This window comes from Anas platyrhynchos, chromosome 22, assembly GCF_047663525.1.
Source record: "Anas platyrhynchos isolate ZD024472 breed Pekin duck chromosome 22, IASCAAS_PekinDuck_T2T, whole genome shotgun sequence".
Taxonomy (NCBI): Eukaryota; Metazoa; Chordata; class Aves; order Anseriformes; family Anatidae; genus Anas; species Anas platyrhynchos.
In genome coordinates this window covers 4,928,801-4,948,008 of record NC_092608.1, presented here as the reverse complement: position 1 = coordinate 4,948,008, position 19,208 = coordinate 4,928,801, and the positions used below count along the sequence as shown (strand labels likewise).

The 19,208-nt window shown below is 47.8% G+C and overlaps 1 protein-coding gene and 1 long non-coding RNA gene across 2 annotated transcripts; both read left to right on the top strand.

The window, feature by feature from the left end:
• Positions 1 to 6,841: 6,841 nt before the first annotated feature.
• CORT (cortistatin) lies at positions 6,842 to 10,130 on the top strand. Its single transcript, XM_005021277.6, has 2 exons — positions 6,842 to 7,122; positions 9,813 to 10,130. Exons 1-2 carry the CDS (start codon positions 7,021 to 7,023, stop codon positions 10,014 to 10,016), a joined length of 306 nt encoding a protein of 101 aa, XP_005021334.1. The 5' UTR covers positions 6,842 to 7,020; the 3' UTR covers positions 10,017 to 10,130.
• A 230-nt stretch (positions 10,131 to 10,360) lies between these two features.
• Positions 10,361 to 19,101, top strand: LOC139999278 (uncharacterized). The gene is made up of 3 exons (XR_011804648.1): positions 10,361 to 10,493; positions 12,098 to 12,261; positions 16,463 to 19,101. It is a non-coding gene; the product is annotated as an uncharacterized lncRNA (long non-coding RNA).
• Positions 19,102 to 19,208: the final 107 nt, after the last annotated feature.

Below are 19,208 nucleotides of genomic sequence, written 5' to 3'. Positions count from 1 at the left end.
AGGCTGGGAACAGTCGCTAGGTGGCATCAGGAGAAGCCAAAAACAAACCCTACGCTCCTACTGAGGGAGATTCTGTCTCGAGAGAAAAATAGGAGCAGAGATTTGCAATGGTTCAGGCTGAGCTTTGCCATAATTGTGCAGCATAGGAGGTGCAGCCACTGACTGCCTCCAGCAAGGGGTTTCTGTGGTCTCAGTACATACCCTCCTGTTCTCTCCCTTGGGAGGTTTACCACTTTCCCTGAATTTTCCTGCTAGTGTCAGTAAAGCTTCTTTGTGGTTATAAGGGTTTGCAAAAGCATTGCTGAGCAGCAGAACCAAATCTGGATCCTGTTTTGGTTGCATTGAGAAAATCACAGACATTTTGTCTCTTAATTGTCTGGGTAACTCTCTCCCATAGCTACCAATCGGTTAGATTTGTCCTCGTGCAGGAAGCTACTGACTCATTTTCATTGCCCAACTCTTATTTTTATTATAAAGAGCAGGCCAGGATAATAGAGGCTGGTTCCAGTTACCCCTCTTTAAATTGCTGTGGGACCTGAGCCCCGTTCACCCTTGAGAGAAAACAACTTCTAGCACCCTCCTTCTCCTGGAACAGGAATCAAGACCAGGACTGTAGTCCAGAAGGCCTTAGAGCAGCTGCCAACTAGTAACATGTTCAAGCCTTCCACCCGCCCTTGGTGAGTACAACGATGCCCAGGAGCAAAAGAGCTCCCTCAAACCTGTTGCTAACCTCCACGCAGCTAACTCTTCCTTCTGTTTCTCTCCAAAGCTATAAATTCAGCGACTGGGCATTGATGAGAACAGGAAGGTGAGGCTGTTTGCCATCCAAGGTGCACGTGCTCTATGCACAGGGCCCTCTCTACAATTTCTGCATAATTCCAAATCACTCTTTACAGGCAGCATCAAACACTTCAGTGTCTTGTAGTAGGTGAAGATACCTCGGTGTCTGAATCTTATGAACAATGAACACTCATGAACAGTGCAGCAAGAGGGGTAACGTGCATTTGTGCATCTGTAGCTGGTTCCATCTGAACAGCTTGGAGCACTTCAGGACTGTTAAAGTCCCTCCTGTGCTGCTACCACAAGGTGTACACCCCATTTAAGCTGCTAGAGCAGCATTTGGCATGGCAGCCACCTGCCAGGCAGTCGTGTCTACAGATCGATTGTCCCTTCCACAGATGTGTGAGGACTGAGCTGGAGGATGCTGCAGCACGAGGATGCCAGGGACTGAAGAGAGGCTGGCAATTCGGGTTATACCCAACAGGAGGAAAGTAACGGGACCTCGTGCAGAACTGAGCAGGAACCCTTGAAAGGTATCAGCAGTGTCTGCAGGTGGGCAACTAAAACACTTGAGTAACTTTTCTGGAGTCTTTGCTGGCTTTTGCCCAAGGCTCATCAAGCGAGGCTGTTCGTAAGCAAAGATGCTGTTTGTCTAGACATGCTGCCGTCATGCTCCAGCACCTTATTAAGCTCAGAGCTGTAGGAACAGGCTTTGTCCCAAGAACCGTACAATGCAGTATCAGTCAGAGCAGGTGGAGACAGACAAGGTAACAGAGCCTGATGGGCTTCAGCACATCAACTGCTTAAGCCTCTTGGCGCCTCTTGAACTGTCAGACTCCCTGCTCTGCGCTTTACTCATTGACCTAACTCAATTTTTAGGAGTTCAGAAAAGAGCTTAAAAAAATTAAGAGAAATCTCTTGCCTATATCTCTTGAGCCCTTTCAGCTAGTTAATTGGCATGAGCATCTTATTCATCTAGAGCTAATGTTATCGAGGCCTGGCTGAATTATTGATGGAGCTTGGCTGGAGCAAGAGAGACTGCTGAGGTAGGAATGACAATCCATCTCTCATCAGAGAGCAGCAGCCTCAATAAGCAAACAGTCAAAAGAAGCAATAACAACTGCCACCAAGTTCAGGGAGAGGCCAGTGCCTCTGATAAAATGGTGGGGGAAGAGGAGGGAAAAGCGTGGACAAAAGCATGAAGCAGCAGCTCAGTCTAGACAAAGTCAGATGAAATGTCACTAAAAAGTAAGATGAGAATTTTAACTAAGCTAAAGGCCGAGAAGTCTCGGTGAAGCTCTCTTGTGGTTGTGTATAGGGTGGAATTAAATGCTTTTAAAACATGCAGAAGGTGGGGAATGAGAGCCAGGGGACCTCAATTATAGCACAGCAATGTGTGAAGCAGATGAAGGCCAGGGGGTCATTAGGAACACTTAGGGATCTCAGTGGCAGCCTCTCAAGGATGCCAGCTCCATGTGGGGTGGGACCCGTGGAGGGGGCTACCCTCTCCTTGGTACTGAACGGCTGCTGCAGCCAACGGCTGGGCATGGCCAAGAGGGAATTTGCTTCAGAAGGCTAATTCTGCAAGCCAGGAACAAGGGCGAGATGATGTGTACGATGACCTTGCGTGTGCTTCAGCTGCTGGGGAGGAATAACCAGAACCTCACCCTCCAGCGTGCGTGAATTCCCGTGTAAAGCTCTCCCTGCCAAGCAGTCCCTTCTGGGTGCTGGCAGCCTCCCAGTGCCGTGTTAATGTCAGTGGCCTGCCCTTTGTGATCGAATTCCCACGAGGTGCAGAGCACGTGCAATCCTCCGGGAATCCCTTGCCACCGATGGGATGAGGCTGGTGTAACAGAGGTCAGTTTGTGTGTCAGGGTCAGTAACCCCAAGCATCCTCAGCCTGCTTAACAGCCCGAAATCCCTCCTACTTGGAGCCAGGCCAGACGTTCTCAGTGGGAAACAGAGGTATTTGGAAATAGGTGCCTCATAGCAACTAGTTGCTTTTTTGAGGAGGATTTTTTTTAAGTGGAAAAAACTGAAATGTTTAACTTTGCGTATTGAAATAAAAGGTTCAGAGCCTGCCACTGAAGCCTTGCGCTCGCCCTCCCTTCTTCATCCTGCAGTCCCCTTGGGGTTGACGGACAGGGAAGGCAGCACAACTTCCCCAGCTCTACCTCCCCAGAGAGCCGTAACATACTTGTAGCCGTGTGTGCTCTGACAGCAGCATCCCTGCGGTATTCCCCTCCTCCTCCCTGCACCTGCTCTGCAGCTCTTATCAGAGATGAGCGGGAGCTGTGGGCTCCAGCCCACGCTCAGGCAGTCTCTTCCTTGGGTTTGTTAGATTAGAGCCGATGAAAGCCGTGGCTGGAACAGCCACCTGAACGCTTCTCCGAGTCCTCTGGGGAGCGCGATGCAAGGGAATGCTGCTGGCCTGGCCTGATAAATGAGCTGTGATTTCAGGCCCATGAACAAATTGGTTTCCCCTTCCAGGATGGCTTGCCACTGTCAGCTGCCTATTGCTTTATTTATTGCATTGCCCTTTGCAACCAGGGCCTCTTGAGGGCAGAGAGGAAGGCTTCCAGTGACAGGAAAGCAGAAGCATTTCAGCCCTTCTTGAGCTGCAATTGAGTGCCTCACGTTGGGGAACCAGACATTGTTCTGGGAGCCTGATGCAATTCTCCTACGTGCCTCACAAAGACCCGATGGTCTGAATTCAGACCAGGCAACAAGCGGGCAGAAGACAGCAAATACCCGAGCAATAGAGAAAAACAACTGAGAAGTTATCTCAGTCCTTAATGTGGCATTTGGTGCCATTCCTGGTGTTTGCTTTTGTGTTCCAGCAGTGCCCAGTCTTCACTGCTGTACAGACACACTGACGAGAGGGCAAGGACCTCCCTCCTCAAAGACAAAACCTCTCCCATTGCGTATTACTTGTTCACCCTTTATCACAGGAAGGTTGTTGTTGTCCCAAATGGTGGTGTAGGCTTCCTCTGCTGCACTCCTGAACCCGCTCTGCATTACTGCTGAAGCCACCCTTACTGTGAGCCAAAGTCCTTGGTGTCCACCCAGGCCTTTTCAAGCTAGTCTGAGCTGAGCTTCCACCTGGAGCATCCCCACCTAGCAGGCTCCCCTGGACATGTTCACAGGCATGCTGACTTCAGATAGATCTGTCCTCACTGTAAAGTGGTAGAAACACACGGAAACCATACACAACTCCAAACAGAAGAGAGCATCAAGGAAGAAGACTTCTAAAGGGGTGAGTCAGATAAATGAGATAGAGAAAGCGGTAAGAGGAAATTAGGGGAGGACCTTAAATTTCCCTGTGCAGTGACAAGCATTTACAGGTTGGAGAAGAGAAATTTGGGCCACCTAAAAGGTCCACCAGCCAGTGTGGTAGGGAATGGTAAGCATAAAGAGAAATCCTGGTGCTATGTGTTGATGTGTTTCCAGTTACTAAAAAGAACAAGTCATATCGCTAGGGAGTTATTCTGCTTCCTTTGGAAAGGAGGTGGTGCTATAGCCTGTGACCGGGACAGGGTCAGCAGTGAAAGTAGTGGAACCAGCAGGTTGTCTGCAAAGGGGCTGGAGGGCCAACTAAGGTAGGGGAAGCAGCAGAGATGTGAGGAAAGGGAAGGACACTAGGGGAGACAGAATAATCTGTAAAAAAAAAAAATAAAAATAATAATAATAATAATAAAAGTATCTGAGACTGAAAGATGCTGTAGCAGAGCAGCTGAGAGAACTTGTTTGGATTTAGAGATCCAGTCCCACTTGTGGACACTGAGGTCTGAGTGCTCTGATGTGTGCCTACCCCCCTGCTCCCAGCTGGGAGGAGACCCCAGCCTTACCCAGGCTAGACGTGCAGCTTTTGGTTGCATTGTGCAGGTCAGCAGAGCCACAGGTTTGGTGCTGGCGTGTCTGGTCAGAAACTCGCTCCAAAGCCACCCCCCAAGAGACAGCAATTATTTTATTATTACCGTTTAATCCCAGGGCAGCCCTGCTGCAGGCTGGTCGCTGTTTACATCTCTGTGGACCTTCCCAGAAGCGATCTGCTCTGCCTTGCACATCATCCCTTTTTTAGAAGAAGAACATTGTCATACTTGTGACCCCATTCGCTCAATGAAGCATTACAGAAAACAGCCCATTCTGAAGGCAAAGCTGCACACAAAACCATATTTATTAGAACAAGCAGTTTGGTTAGACCAGATGGCCCCCAGCATGGAGACCTGGTTGCACTGCTTCTGCTGTCTGTCTAGCTTTTGGGCTAATCAGCCCGTGAGGTTTAGTCCTGCCTTGTAAGCAATGGTACAGAATTCACCTGCCTGCCTGTCAGCGCAGGCACATCTCACACAGGTACATGCCCTTTGTTCCTCTTGAGCAACCAAGTGTGCTTTCTCCATTTGCTCTTCTCCTCCTGCTTTTACCTCTCCCGGTGCAAATCGGCTGTGGGTCATTTAGCAAGTCCCTGTGATTTGCTTACTTGCTGGAGCCTGCTATTTCACTGCTCTCTGTCTCGACCCCAGACAGGCTGGGAAGTGTTTGACAGAATCCATTATGAAGGGGTAATACAGCAATTCTGATAAACTAGCAAGATCAGTTTAAAAATAAATGGGTAATGTTCCGTCTGAAACTGACACATAGAAGTTTGCTCTCACAAGGGGGGATGAGAAGCAATGGGGTTACAAAGTTCTCAGAAAGATCCATTTCTGGGTTTAATTCAATTGCTGGATTGTCACTTTTCCCCACAAGTCTGCATCACTTAAATTTTTTTCTTCATAACTTTCAGTGAGGGAATTTGGGATTTCTCTGAAAAAATGTATGGAAGAGATGGCATCTTTGCTCTCAAGAGCATCCAGAGTGGTGTAACTGGCATTAGGAGCTGGATTATTTGCAGGCAGAGATTCATCATGCTGCTTCCAGGATCTGTGACACTGGTAAGCAGTGGAAGTGGGGCACAGCTTTTTCTTAGTTCTACCACAGCATCCCTTTGGCCACGTCACCTCACTGTGTTTTTTTATGTGCTAAATTAGTATAACAATTTACCTTTTGACTGTTGGGGTTAGTTGTTAAGGTCAGAAAGGGGACTTGCCACAAGGTGAGTGCTGCTGGGTTAGCTGGGAGTTGGGATCCTTAGCTCTGTCTGCGTCTCACAGAAAGGAGACAGCAGATGCCATCCCCACACGACAGGGGCAATGGAAAGCAGGCAGCAGTACTTAAAAGCACCTGTGGGCCCACAAACCAATCTCTCAGGTGTGACAGCATTTGTGCTAAGGGGGAGACATTCCTAAGTTCTGCTAACCAGAGACCAGCAATGGCCAGAACACGTACCAAGCAGCCTGCAGTCAGTGTCAGCACATCACAAGCTTTTTTTATGAAGTCTCATTGAACAGAGCAGCTTCAGCTTTGACCAGCCTTTCAGTACTTTGTTTTCCCTATAATACATTTAAATCCAGCATCTCCAAGTTGGGATTCGCTGTGTTGACCTATACTTTTGGGATTGGTTCAAGACACATTGAAAAAACACTAGAAACAAAAAAAGAAATAACCACCAACTGGCTTCCAGGTAGCCTGAAGTACATTTGCAAGATATTAAATATTACTGTGTAAATATTACTGTGTATATTAAATATTACTGTGCAACCTGTGTCCCCATGTTACCAATAACTGGGAAGCCAGGCATACTGGTGTTCCACTGTGAGATGTGTCGCTGGATGCAGAGATCTAGGTCCAAAAACCCCTCGAGGCCAGAGCTGTTTGGACATCAAGGGCTGAGGGTCCAAGTCTGTATCTGTACTGGTAGCCAGAAGTTTTGCCTCTTCCCTCTGAATCATCCAGCATTGGCCAGAGGTTTGTGCAAGCTGGTGGCCTATTCTAGCCAACATTATGTTCCCAAGCAGAATTCAGCTAACTAGGGGAGGCACAGATAGTGCCTACAATTTGTGGGGGTGAAGAAACAGCATGTTACTGGAGAGTCCCAAACCTTCGCTTCCTCAGTGTCTACAGGTCTGGCACATGGAAAGCCCAGAGGCACTGAAGTATCCCACTCAAGCAGCCAAGTGTTAACAACCTCTCCAAAGTCTAATTTGCCTTTGATATAGACTTAATTGTTTGCGTCACCCACTGGGCTAGGGGGAGGGCTATAAAAGGGGCTGCAGCCATTGTCTGAGGCAGAAGAGAGCCCAGAAACAGCTCCCTCTCCCAGTCTTCCTAATTCAGCACGGTAGTCACAGCCTGTACATCATGCAGCTGGTGGCCAGCCTGGTGTCCGTTCTGCTGCTGGTGTGGAGCGTGAGAGCCACTGCACTGCCCGGAGAAGAGAGACTCGCATTACAGAACAGTAGGGTGAGTATAATGCACCCTGTGCAGGAGGCTGGGTGGGATGGGAGCATGCAGAAGCAAGCTGAAGCCAGGGGAGGGGTAAAAAGGGCAATTGGGCTTTACCTGATGTAAGCACTTCTACCTTTTTGTGTTTCAAGGCACTACAGCTTCATGCACTGCTGAAGCAGGGGTTGTTACTACAGCTTACTAGCCAGTTTATTTCAGAAAGGTACCAGGGCAGACTTCAGAGATCTGTAAAAGTGAAGTCTAAACTAAGGAAAAACTGGCAAAGAGAACAGAGCAGAAAGGAGATGGAGAAAGAGAAAATAAGATTGCTGAAAGATCATGAGAGAATGAAGCGGAGTACTAGGGAGGGAGAGAAAAGATACATAATTGGTAAAATGATCAAGGGAGATGATATTTTAAATAGGACTCATGGGAAGGACAAATGTTTAAAAGATGGGTTCAGTAGGAAAGTAACAGAGGAATAATAAATGAAGTAATTATATCAGAATAAAATTGCTTTTTCCAGAGTAGTATTCACAATGGGAGTTATACCGACATAGTTCTGCTAGAATAATTACACTCTGAACCAGCACAGCTCTGTGCAGTGGCAGAACTTATTATAGCAATATAATTATCCTACCAACTGGCAAAACTCTAATGTTATAATAGCTACAGCACTATAATAACTTTGTTTTGCTGGACTATTTCCCTAAGAGGCCAAAGGGGTAGGAAACAATAGCATAACGTTATCACAAGCGAGTGCTCTGTGCTGCTTGCCCTTGCCCCGCAGTTTTCTCACCTGCTTGTTCCTTGCCATCCCTGAGGCTCCTCTGAGCTGTGTTCAGTCGCACTCTGCCGCTCCAGTTCACAGCTGTATCTGTAATACTGCTGTTTTTTCAGTCCTCAATAGGAGCTACTCTGACAAGTGAAGGATCCCAATGTTGGTTTCAAAGGCACTAACTTCTCCTTTGTGTGTAACCATATCATTCTTTCTGTCTTAGCGCTGGCTCCAGCTCATGCATCAGTGTCTTGCTGCTTTAGGAGTGGTCTCACATCCCATTAACAACAAAACTGGCTGTAAGAAAGAAACATACAGGGTGAGGTGCTAGGGATAGCTTTCTGCTAGAGATCAGGGCTTCTGCAGCTGGCTGGGATTAACCCTTCTGGGGATAACTGTAAACTTTCAGCTGTACATTCTTACAGCAATGAATCCAGTGCTTAAAAAGTGAACTCTATCTGGAGGAAATGCTAGCTGCCAGGAAAAAAAGAAACAAGTTATATAGAACAAATCGGTAAGTAAGGCTCTGATAAAAAATGTATTCAAGTGTAATGACTCTGTCTTCTACAAGATTTCTTACAAAATAATGACTTCAGTATCTATCAAAATAGATATGATTCTCTTCTGAGCATTCTACAAACTGATAAAAAATCTTAAATACTGTTGAAGCAATGTCTACAGTCACCACTGTAGGCTGTAACTCAAACAAATGGTTTAAGTATGAAGAATATCAGAATTCTATGTATAAACTACCATGAAATGCATAACAATGCAAAAGAAAGATCTGTACGTTCTGATGTGCTGGTGGAAGCAGTACAGGGAACTGAGTGCGTAGCTACCCAAAGGTGTGTCGTAACCCATCAGTGCTAAGGTCTCCAGCTGCTTCCAAAGAGTCTTCATCTCATGCAACTCAAGAACAGCAAAAAACAGAAAGGATGTTAGCAATGGATTGGCGTGGGGAAGAGCTGTCTCATTTCACTAACAGCCACAGCCGATCATGCATAAGGAATATCCTCTAACAGCCGGCTGAGCTCTGCCACCCCTGAGTCTGAAGCAGCTAGTTCATCTCCTGAGAGTTTTAGTATAGCTACTTCATTTCTCTTCACTAAGGAGCTGAATCTTTAGCAGATGGCTTTTAACGTCACAGGGCTCGTCTGTGGCTCTACTTGGAGCAGGTTATTTCAAAATATAGCACTTACAGCTAGGAAAGCAGCTTATGAGGAAGACATGACCCAGGAGACACATTTAGCCGAGTTCCCATGTCCCAGCCCATCTCCCTAAGGTTCAAGACATTTCTGTACTTTCAGCACAGGACTAGGAACCCAGGATGGGCACAGACTGGCTTTTATCTTTGCTGCTGCTACAAACATAACATCTAATTTCTCTTTGTGTGGAAACAAGTTTAGTAATTAGTGCTAAGAAAATGCTTCAAAAATATCCGTAAACATTCTGTGAAGGAAACTCAATACAATTGCCGCTGCCTGTGTTTGTCCACCTTATAAGCTCACCAAATGGTCCTTAGCAAATGCTGGTGCCAACAGAGAGCGTGGTTAGAGGGTACCTGACCCTCCCCTGTGTTACATTGAATTCTCAGCATTTTGTGGTGGGTTGTGGCCCCCCGTGTGCTCAATTTAACATTGCTCAGTGTTCTGTGCCTCTTCCCTGACCTTCCCAGAATGAATGCTGGACAGTCAGGACAGTGAAGGGAGCCTGGGCTTACTAGGAGAGAAGGCAGCTTGGCGTTCACTGAAATTTAATTAGCACAGGCAGCAAGGGACTTTACAGCTAATTTGTGCCTATTTGTTAGCAGCTCCTTTCCAGTTACATCGATGTACATACAGCCTTCACTGGGTGAACTCTGCAAATTACCTAGGGGGTGTCTGCACGAGGGCTGGGACCTCTGTCACCTTCCCCTGCTCTCTGCCCACAGGAGCAGACCAAACTGCGGAAAGATGCCATACTGAAGATGCTGGCAGGGCTGCTGGAGAGCGTGGACGTGGCCTCCCCGGACCTTGAAGAAGAGGGCAAGCTGGAGGAAGAGCGGGCAACGCTGGGGCGACTGGCCCAGCTCTCGCAGCGGGACCGCAAGGCCCCCTGTAAAAACTTCTTCTGGAAAACCTTCACCTCCTGCTAGTGCCACCCTGCCTGGCCCCGCTGGGCTCCCTGCCCACCTGTGAACACCCATCCCGTCCCCCGAGCTCCCTTCCTTTAATCCTGCACCCCTGAGAATAAAGCATGGCGCCTCGGGGACTCGTGTCTGCCTCTCTGCGCCCTGCTGGGGCTGGGGGGGCCATAGGAGGCGGCCGCCATTTTGGGAGGTGGCCGTGTGGGGAGGCGGCCATTTTGAAAGAGGGCTTCACAGCCATGAGGGGGCTCAGGGTGGGAGGTGGGGCCGAGGCTCTTTCTCTCCCCAGTCCTTAAGGCTCCCACAGCTGCTTCCTCATCCTCCGAGGGACCAGGTGCGTGTGTGCAGCCCTGCTGTGGTGGGGTAAGGCCCAGGAACTGGCTTTGCCCTGGCTGTGCATGGGCAGCAGCAGTTTGGGACATGACTGAGCCCTCTGGGGGAGTCCCCAGTCAGGAATAGGTGCCAGAAAGGGTGGTTTAAGCCTGGGTATGTAGGAGAGCAAACCCCTTTGGCCCTTTTCTATACTGGCTGTGGTTGGGGGGGGATGCTCCCATCTTCATGGCAGCAGGGGGATGTGGCAGAGGGGTGGCTGGGGCTGTGGGAGGAGGGCCTGGCCCTGGCCTGCCTTTGGTGTGACACCAGGTTGTCGTGAGAGCAGCTCCCTGGTGCCCTTTGGCTGTAAGTGTGTCTGAAATGTTGGGCTCTGCATCTATACTGGGCTGGAGTAATCCCATGAGCCAGGCTCGACTCTGGTTCTCTCACGGTTTCTTGGAGTCCTGTCACCTTGTCTTAAAAAAAACTCACAAAACTCCACATTGCTGCTGCTCCTCTTCTTGGGTGCCCTTTGCTGTCTCCACAGCAGTAAGGACTGTGGCTTTATTTCTTTTGGCTCACTGAGGAACTTGTTGAAGCTCCATTTTGGAATAGTACAGATTTTATAGGTAGATGTGTTTGAGGGATTTGTAGGAGGCGGCTGGGGTCCTGTTCTTGTATCTTTAGGTCTGATTTGCAGGAATACTTTGGGGCAGAGAGACATACGACATTCAGTTGCTCCATTTGCTTAAATGCTTAGTAGTAGCAGTTTGTTTTGGGGTGCTGTGTTGTATTTCTGGAAATGGTCACACAAAGAAGACAAGTTACTGAGCCTGCCTGCATAGCCTGACTGGCCACTGGTGAGAAGTAGAAGGAAATTATTTGTAGTGGCTTGGTTTTGAGCCTTTACATTCTGTTTTTGGAGGCTGGCGACCATGAGGTCTCCCATCTCCAAGCAGCGTTTTGGATTAATCAGCAGCCAGCCTGTTTTCTTCCAGCTGAAGTAACGCTTCAGACTCCCCCGCTCTCCCCGAATAATGAGTGATACAACCACTCTGGCACCCAGACGGCTGGCTTGCCTCTGCCACTTTGCTCTGTGTCAGGCTGCATTTTCACTGCCTCGTTTGCCATCGGAATTTCTGGCTGTGTCTCTCTGGCTTGCAGGAGGAGTTAGAGCCCTGTGGCTTGTTTTATTTTTCACTCCATAATGAAAAATAAGATCCTTGCTGGGGGAACTCAGTGACTCAGTATATGGGTAATGGGATATGGAGCTTTCCAGCTGTGTTGCCTGGAGCACCCAGCTGGGATGCAGGAGACCTGGTTTTATGCCTTGCTTTGCTGCTAGCGTTCACATTTTATCATTACTCCCCTTTTAATACCTCAGTTTCCCTGTACTTATAATGGGGTGGTGATTCTCATCTCTCTGTATTGTTTTTCTAAAGGTAGATGGATGAGAAGTTCCATGTAAGAGCCATTATTGTTAAGACCTCTGTTGCAGCATGAGACCAACCAAGATACTGGTATCTTGGAATTATTCTAGTAGGAGTTGCCTTATTGTCTACTGCTAAATCTCATCTGTGATAATAATGTTGAAGACTATGTATGGTGAAAAGGAGAAACCCCACAGCCCGTGGAGATAGGGATTACCCCTAACAGAAACTGCTAGTTCAGCAAACTGCACTCTGTATTATTTAGTGGTTCCTGGAGGAGAGAGTAGTGAGGCTATTCTTGAGGTTGGAAGTCAAGCTGGAAGTTGAACTCTTCTTTCATCCCCGCAGATGGTTCCTGCTAATGCAGGCAGAGGCGCACTGGCTGAGCACCCAGCAGGAAGTCTGCACCACCAGTGCACGTGCTATGGACAGGGGCCAACACAGTTGAGTCAGCTTTTTTCATCAGTGCTGAAATCAGTGCTTGAGTTGGATGTGATTCTGCAGTTTCCTTGGTAAGTCAGTGTACTGAGGCTGAAGTGATGCTAGATCCTGCCCAATGACAGCATCTAACATTAGGGGCTGTAGCGTGGTAAATCAGGTTCAGTGGGAGGGGCATAACTGAAGAGTTATAAATAGTGTCATATATGGGTGTTTTATTATTTAAACGTTTCACTAAATAATTGTGGGTCTTATAATAGTATATGTCAAGTAGAAGGGACTGTGTGTTTTTTTTTTATTTTGACTCAGCCAACGTATTTTAAAATCACACCTCAGAATACTTGTGCATGTGCACATGTATGAATGAGCAAATGAATAATGCCTATGCACTACCTCCAGATTAAGGAAAAAAAAAAAAAGAACAAGTGAAAAAGACATGCTTTATTTTACTAGGAGGGAAGCTTTCAAAGTCAGTTGTATACATTGATCACCTAACTCAGTGCACGGTACGGTGGTAATCACTATACACACACACACACACATCTCAAGCTATCTCATGCTTATGCATAAAGCTTCAACTGAGTGAAGAAATTATTGCAGGGACAAGCTCAGCTGTGAAACTACAGTATATTCAGTAGCTAGACGTAACTCTGCATATTCTACCCTGTGATAAATATGAAGGAGACCAAGGTAGCTTGTTCCATGTTGAAAACAGAGTAAATCTCATGTACTCTGCGATCAAAATGTGTAGGTGGACAGATACCAGGGAGGAACTAGTCAGGTATTAATGTGATATTTAGTAGCTTCTCTGATGATTTGTTTGTATGTGCTTTTAATAGTAAAAATCACATTTTAATGTGTACTGTCAGGTAAGCTAGTGGGGAATCAATACTTCACTGTTAATTTTCAGCCTGGGAAAAGGGAGGAAGTTTCAGTCTGACCAGACTTCACTAAGGTTCTGGCTGGCATCAGATAGCTTGCAAGTGGAATTAAATTTAGTGGGAACAGAAGTGTACTGCATAGTCTGGTGGTTTTGTATCTGTCGTTTTCAAACAATGTGTGGCCTGTGAGGAGCCTTTAGTATCAGTAATAGTTACTGAAAGCTGAAGTTAAACCCAAAACTGCAGGAAGAATCTAGTATATGGTTGGCCGAGGTGTCTTAGGTTATCTTCTTCGGCTCTGCTTAGAGGCATTAAATGTGGATTTGAAAAGTAGGGAGTCCACGTATTTTAAAAAATAAAACTCTGTTTTGAGCTTGATGGAATATAAAGAGTCAGATACAAGCACTGGGCAAACTGGGAAAAGATCAGCTTGGTTTTTACTAAAGGGGTGTCCTTTCACCACTAAGGTGAGTGAATTCTGGGGCAGCCCTTGGCCATGGAGAATGATCCAGTGGCTAACAGACTGACACGAGGGGTGTTTTTGACAATCTCCATCTGATAAGTTGGCTTTTTAGATAGCAACAAACGACAATATTTCTGTGACACAGAAGCACTGCTGTTCTCGTCTTGGCACTCTGGGCTAGATTTGCCTCACGCCTTGGGTTTGGTGCTGGGAGATAATGATCCAAGAGACCGTGCTCTCTGCTGTGTTCCAGCCATGATGCCACATGTAGCTCTGCTTGTGGCTCTGCTGCCTGTCCTGCCACAACTCAACTTGTGTTGAGTGGAAGCGTAGCCCAGGTCAAATAAGGCCTTTGTTCACCGCCTATTTGTTAGTCACTGTAAATAGTTTGTTCAGTGACCTTGTTCTCTAAGCTCTGAAAGCCTCTCTTACTTGTGAAGTGGGCTTTGAAGATTTAGCTTCTGTTACTTCTCTGAGCTCCTGTATTCACACAACCCTCAGCAGCAGGCTGTAGATGCATTTTATATTCCACAAAGGCTGTTCAGTGACAGAAGCTGTTACCTTGACCGTTCAGAGTGCATGGAAGCTTTATGTAAGACACGCAGCATAGGAAATCCTGAGTACCAATTACCTCTCTGTGACTTGGGGGAATGTCCTACACAATGGATTTTTCCTGTCTATGCAGAGTTTGAGAGGGGGGATGTCAGGGAGCAGGTGGGAGCTGCCAGAGTGCCGCAGTATTTGTAGAACAGGTCAGAACAGGCAGTGTTAGTGTATGGCGCGTGTTGGGGAAGCTGTAGTGTGAAGGTCTCAATGTTGCAAACACCAGAGATTGGGGATTGGACGGTGCGCTCTGCTGTTCCAACAGAGATTGAAGAGATGCAGCTTTTCAGAGATTTGTAAGGAGGTACAGGCAAAGTAACCACTACAGCAGGGGTTGTTTCATAGTGTGTTCTGCATATGGAGATGAAGAAGTACAGGTACGTAAAAATCAGTCACCCAGAGACACACAGCAAACTGGGGCTTGTCAGCATCGGGGGGATGTTTCAGAATGAAGATTCTGACAGATCATTACTGCAGAATAGATGTTCTGGTTAAAGATGTGTTCTTTATCTCATAATAATTACCACATTCTTAAAGCAGGAAATATTTGGGAGTCAAAGGGCCTGTGCCGCCTAAGTGAGACAGGAACTGATGGAGAACACCTCGAGTACTTGTGTGCAGATTTGGGCACCAAAATATAAGAAAGACATAAAACCATGAGCTTTCCAAAGGAGGGCTACACAGAGGGTAGGGGTCTAGAGGGCAACATGTCTGAGGAATGTCTGAGTCCCTTGGTTTGCTCAGCCCCAAGCAGAGCAGGCTGAGGGGAGGCCTCATGGCGGCCTGCAGCTCCCTCATGAGGAGAGCAGAGGGGCAGGTGCTGAGCTCTGCTCTCTGGGGACGGCGACAGAACCCAAGGGGACAGCATGGAGCTGGGACAGGGGAGGGTCAGGCTGGAGGTTAGGGAAAGGTTCTGCACCCAGAGGTGTCGGGCACTGGGACAGGCTGCCCAGGGACATGGGCACAGCTCTGAGCCTGCCAGAGTTGAAGAAGCGTTTGGACAATGCTCTCAGACACCGGGTCTGATTGTTGGGTGGTCCTGTGTGGAGCCAGGAGTTGGACTCAGTGATCCTTGTGGCTCCGTTCCAACTCAGGATATTCTGTGAACAGCATGCTGCTGTTAATCAGCTTGGGTGAATAAGCCCTTACATTAGGCTGGGAACACAACCAAAGACTCTAGAAGCTATCAGGCTGTAACCCAGACTACTGAGGAGCATTTGTGTGTCACACGAAGGGAGATCAGTTTAACTACCTGTCCTGAGCCTGTGAGCCCTCTTGTAGCAGGCATGTCTGGTCTGTGTATTTCTCTTTGCTGACTCCAGCACCTCTGGAGCTGACTGAGCTCTCATTCTTAGATTTGTATCTCATTTTGCAGCCTTGAGAGGGAGGTACTTAATGAAAATAAGCCAATATTTCAGTCTCTTAAGATAGGAGCTTTGGAGAGAGTTGTTGGAATCCAGATTCAACCCTTCCAGCATGTCTGCTTCTCACTTGTTAAAATTATGTGGGGCTTGTATAAAGTCTCAGAGGAAGTATTTTGGAGGTGAAGGAAGCCCTTCAATTCAAAACAGTCACCAAAAAAAAAAATCCATGTCTTCTGCCTCCCCAGAGAATGGCTTAGATTGGGCCGGGTAAGGGTTTTTGTCTAGCAGGACTGCAGTGCACAAGGAAATCAGTAACTGTGCCAGGAAAGGGCAGAATGTCTCTGTGGGCTCAGGGCATTCAGCTGGGAATGAGGAATTATCTGCTCTAGCAGTACCTCGGGGGCCTGGAGGACTCTTGTTTAAAACTAATTAACATGTAATGTAAAAAATTATATGTGATCTTGTAGCTGGGACCTTGCTGAATCTGGCTCGAGGTTAAGCCTCCTTCCTATCGTGAGATTGTTTCCTGGCTAGGTAAGTCTGCTGCTAAAAATGCCCTCTGTCTCACCAGCCTGTGCTTGGCTGGTCTGCGTTAGTTTCCTCTTGACAGAGAGGAAGAAGCCAAGGATTTATGGCAGTGCAAAGCTGCCTGTTCTGGCTTGTGCATTGCAGAAATTGTCCAGGAGGCTCTTGGTCCGCTAGATGATGGTTTTAGAGCCCATCATTACAGACACATCTGTAGCTTTGGTCACTGTTGCGTGGAAGGAAAAGAGTCTGCAAATCTAGCTGGTGTAGTTGTGCCTTTTTTATGTATTTGAAAACGAGCTGGTCGTCTGGATGGCACTGGGTGTGTTGGTCTGCATTGGCTGGTGAGCTTAGCACAGGCAGCAGCTTAATTCATAGAGAAAGGGGAAGGAGAGTATTTCCAAGATGATATTTTAAACAGTGCTTTTAACTCTTCTAGCTGGGACAAGACTGCACGGTGAGTCCCTGCTGCAGAACAAAACCCTGAGGTCAGGGCATGTCCCCACACAAGCCTTTGCCGTGAGAGCTCTGCCTCTCCTCTTGGCCCTGTGCTGCTAATCTAGTCAGATGCAAATCAGTCCCGTGGTGAGAGGTCCCTTGCCAGAAACTTAGGTGCAGGTGTACAGGCAGGGAGCTGCAGCTGCCTAAAAAGCCATGGATGTTCCCTTTTGGAGCCCAAAACCATGGGGAGCAAACAGCAGTCTTTTTGCTCTTAAATACTGGCTTGCAAGCAGTGCTCATCTTCGTCTGTGAACTGATGAATTTACCCACTGCTGGGAGCCAGCAGGCTGGAAAGTGCCTTGTGATTGCTCTTCCGAAAAGGCTAACTGATCCACTTTGGTGCCTGGAGGCAGCTCGTCATGCCGTGGAACAGAGTGGGCTAGAAGCAGAGTAACTGAGAAGAAATGCCACTGGTGACCTTTCACTGCATTGCCGAGTAAAAATGGGAATGTCTCCGTATTGCAGAGCGGTCTCAGTAGTGTGTGACTCACACTGCTGCGAGGGGCTCATAAACCCAGGGCACTGAGGTAAGGGAATGTCCTCCCTCACTTCAGCATGCTTCATTTTGACAATATTCTTCTGATTACTGTGGCATCACACAAAAATATGAAGCTACTGAGTGCGTACAGAAAAAGTGCTATTTCAGACGTGTATTTGTATATTCTTCTTTTTGGATAAGTTGTAGCTTCCATTTTTAATTAACTAGCAGCTTTCAAGAAGGAGTCTTCATGAGATGATCCACCTTTGCCAGGGTTCTTCTGCATCAAATGAGGTTATCACTCCTGTTTAACAGGAGGCAAAGTTCCAGCTGGTGTATCAGAGAGCCTGGAAGAAGCAAGCATGAGTGTGGTCACAGTCTAGGAAGTCTCTTTCTTGGGGTGCGAGATACGTCTACATCCATATCGCTGCACCTGGTTCAGGGGTATGTCCACCTCTGAACAGTCCCAGCCCCAAGAAATGCTCCGCATGGAAGTAATGTGCCAAGAACTCCCCGTCTTTGTCAGCTCCTATATCATTTGTAGGATCTCGGCAGGCAGAGAGACAGGTTAATGTGTTTCCTGTTGCTCGAAGTCCTGGTCTGACAGCCGGTCAGTTCTGGCTGCAGGCCTTCATGGCCTCTGAATGGCAGGCCGTAAATCAGAGCTGGCACTTAAAAGAAGAGTTGTAATGAAGGCCGAAGGATTTGGGGAGAATTGTTTTCCTGCGTCCCATCCCATTTTCTCACGTGCACTCACAGACACTCGCCCTGTCTCTCAGAACGTGTGAGCAGGCTTCACCTCTCTGGGAAGATAGACTGCCTGGTAAATGAGATGTCATGGGCCAACTGCCCTAGCATTAAGGAGATTATTTCCAAATGATTTGGAGAGATTTAGCACGAGGACAGAAACCATAAATAACAGGGAGCACTTTGGAAAGGTAGAGATGGCCTCACGAGCTCCTGGGAACTTCCCAGTGCGAGGTACAAGCCCCGAATGTGAGGGAACTGCCTCCTTGAGGGTGCACCACAGGACACGTAGGGAAGAGCAGCCAGCAAAGGTGAGTTTGTTCCACATGGCCCCCCCAGGTGAGTGTGACAACGCAGGCTGTGACCGAGTCCTGACCAGTCCTTGTGCAATTCAGTATCTGATGCCCCAGGCTGGCCACCGAGAGCAAGTTAGCCCAAAAAATGGGCTGAAATGTGTGAAATGCTGTTTGCAAAACACCTCTTGGCTGCAGGCTTGCAGTGGCACCCTACAGCACAGGACATTTGGCCCAAGACGCTGATTGCGCCCGCCTTGCAGCGGATGTTTGCCTATTGCATGCCTCAGCTCTGCACATCTGTTGCTGAGTGAGTGGGACCACGTTGGTATCCTTTAAAAGATGAGCCTTGTTTGCCCACAAATCACATGGAGGTGTTTTGGCTCCTCTCTGGCACTTGGACTCTGCTTGGGCCCTTTTGTTCTTGGAATTCGAGCACTATTAGCAGCAAGAATAACTTGAGGAACAAGGAGTCCTGCTGGGAGATGACCCCTGACTGGCATACCCGCTGTGCAGTCCCCTCAGCGATGTGTTCCCGTGTGTTTCTGCACTCTCCTTTTGCTGTGGCTGTGTTCATCGTGGCAAAGCAGCTGTTTAACCGAGCACTGTCTGCAGACATCCACGTCCAGTTAAAGTGTGCAACGCTGAATTCCTGACCTGCCTGAAAAATGGGGTGGGAGGGGGATTACAGTGGTACACGAATAAAAACCTCACCATCTTTTGAGTCTTTCTTAAATGAAAATCTGTTTCAAAGTGGAAAGCCGTTTGGTCCATCTGTGTCCCATTACTCAGCCGGGCCTGTCATCCATTTTCATTAGGCAGGGCCCGAGCGTGTGGGTGGGGACGGAGGCCCAGGCAGCTGCCCCGGACGCCAGGCTAAAAAGCAGCATATGGAGAAGCCTAATGTATGTTAACAGGCAGCAGAGACCAAAATTGAAAGAGTAATGGCCCATCCGCACGCGGTAGCCTCAATGAGACAAACTCTCAGCACCAATCTGTCAGCTGCAATTTGGGGTCATTACAGCGCTGCTAAGCAGAGGCTAACAGACAAGTCAGAAATGTGACGTCACCAAAAGCAGTTCTTTTGGCCCTGCAGGCACTCTGGCTCAGTTTCCTCCTCGCTAACATGCATCAAACAAAATATCTTCCTTTCCTTCCCCCCAGGG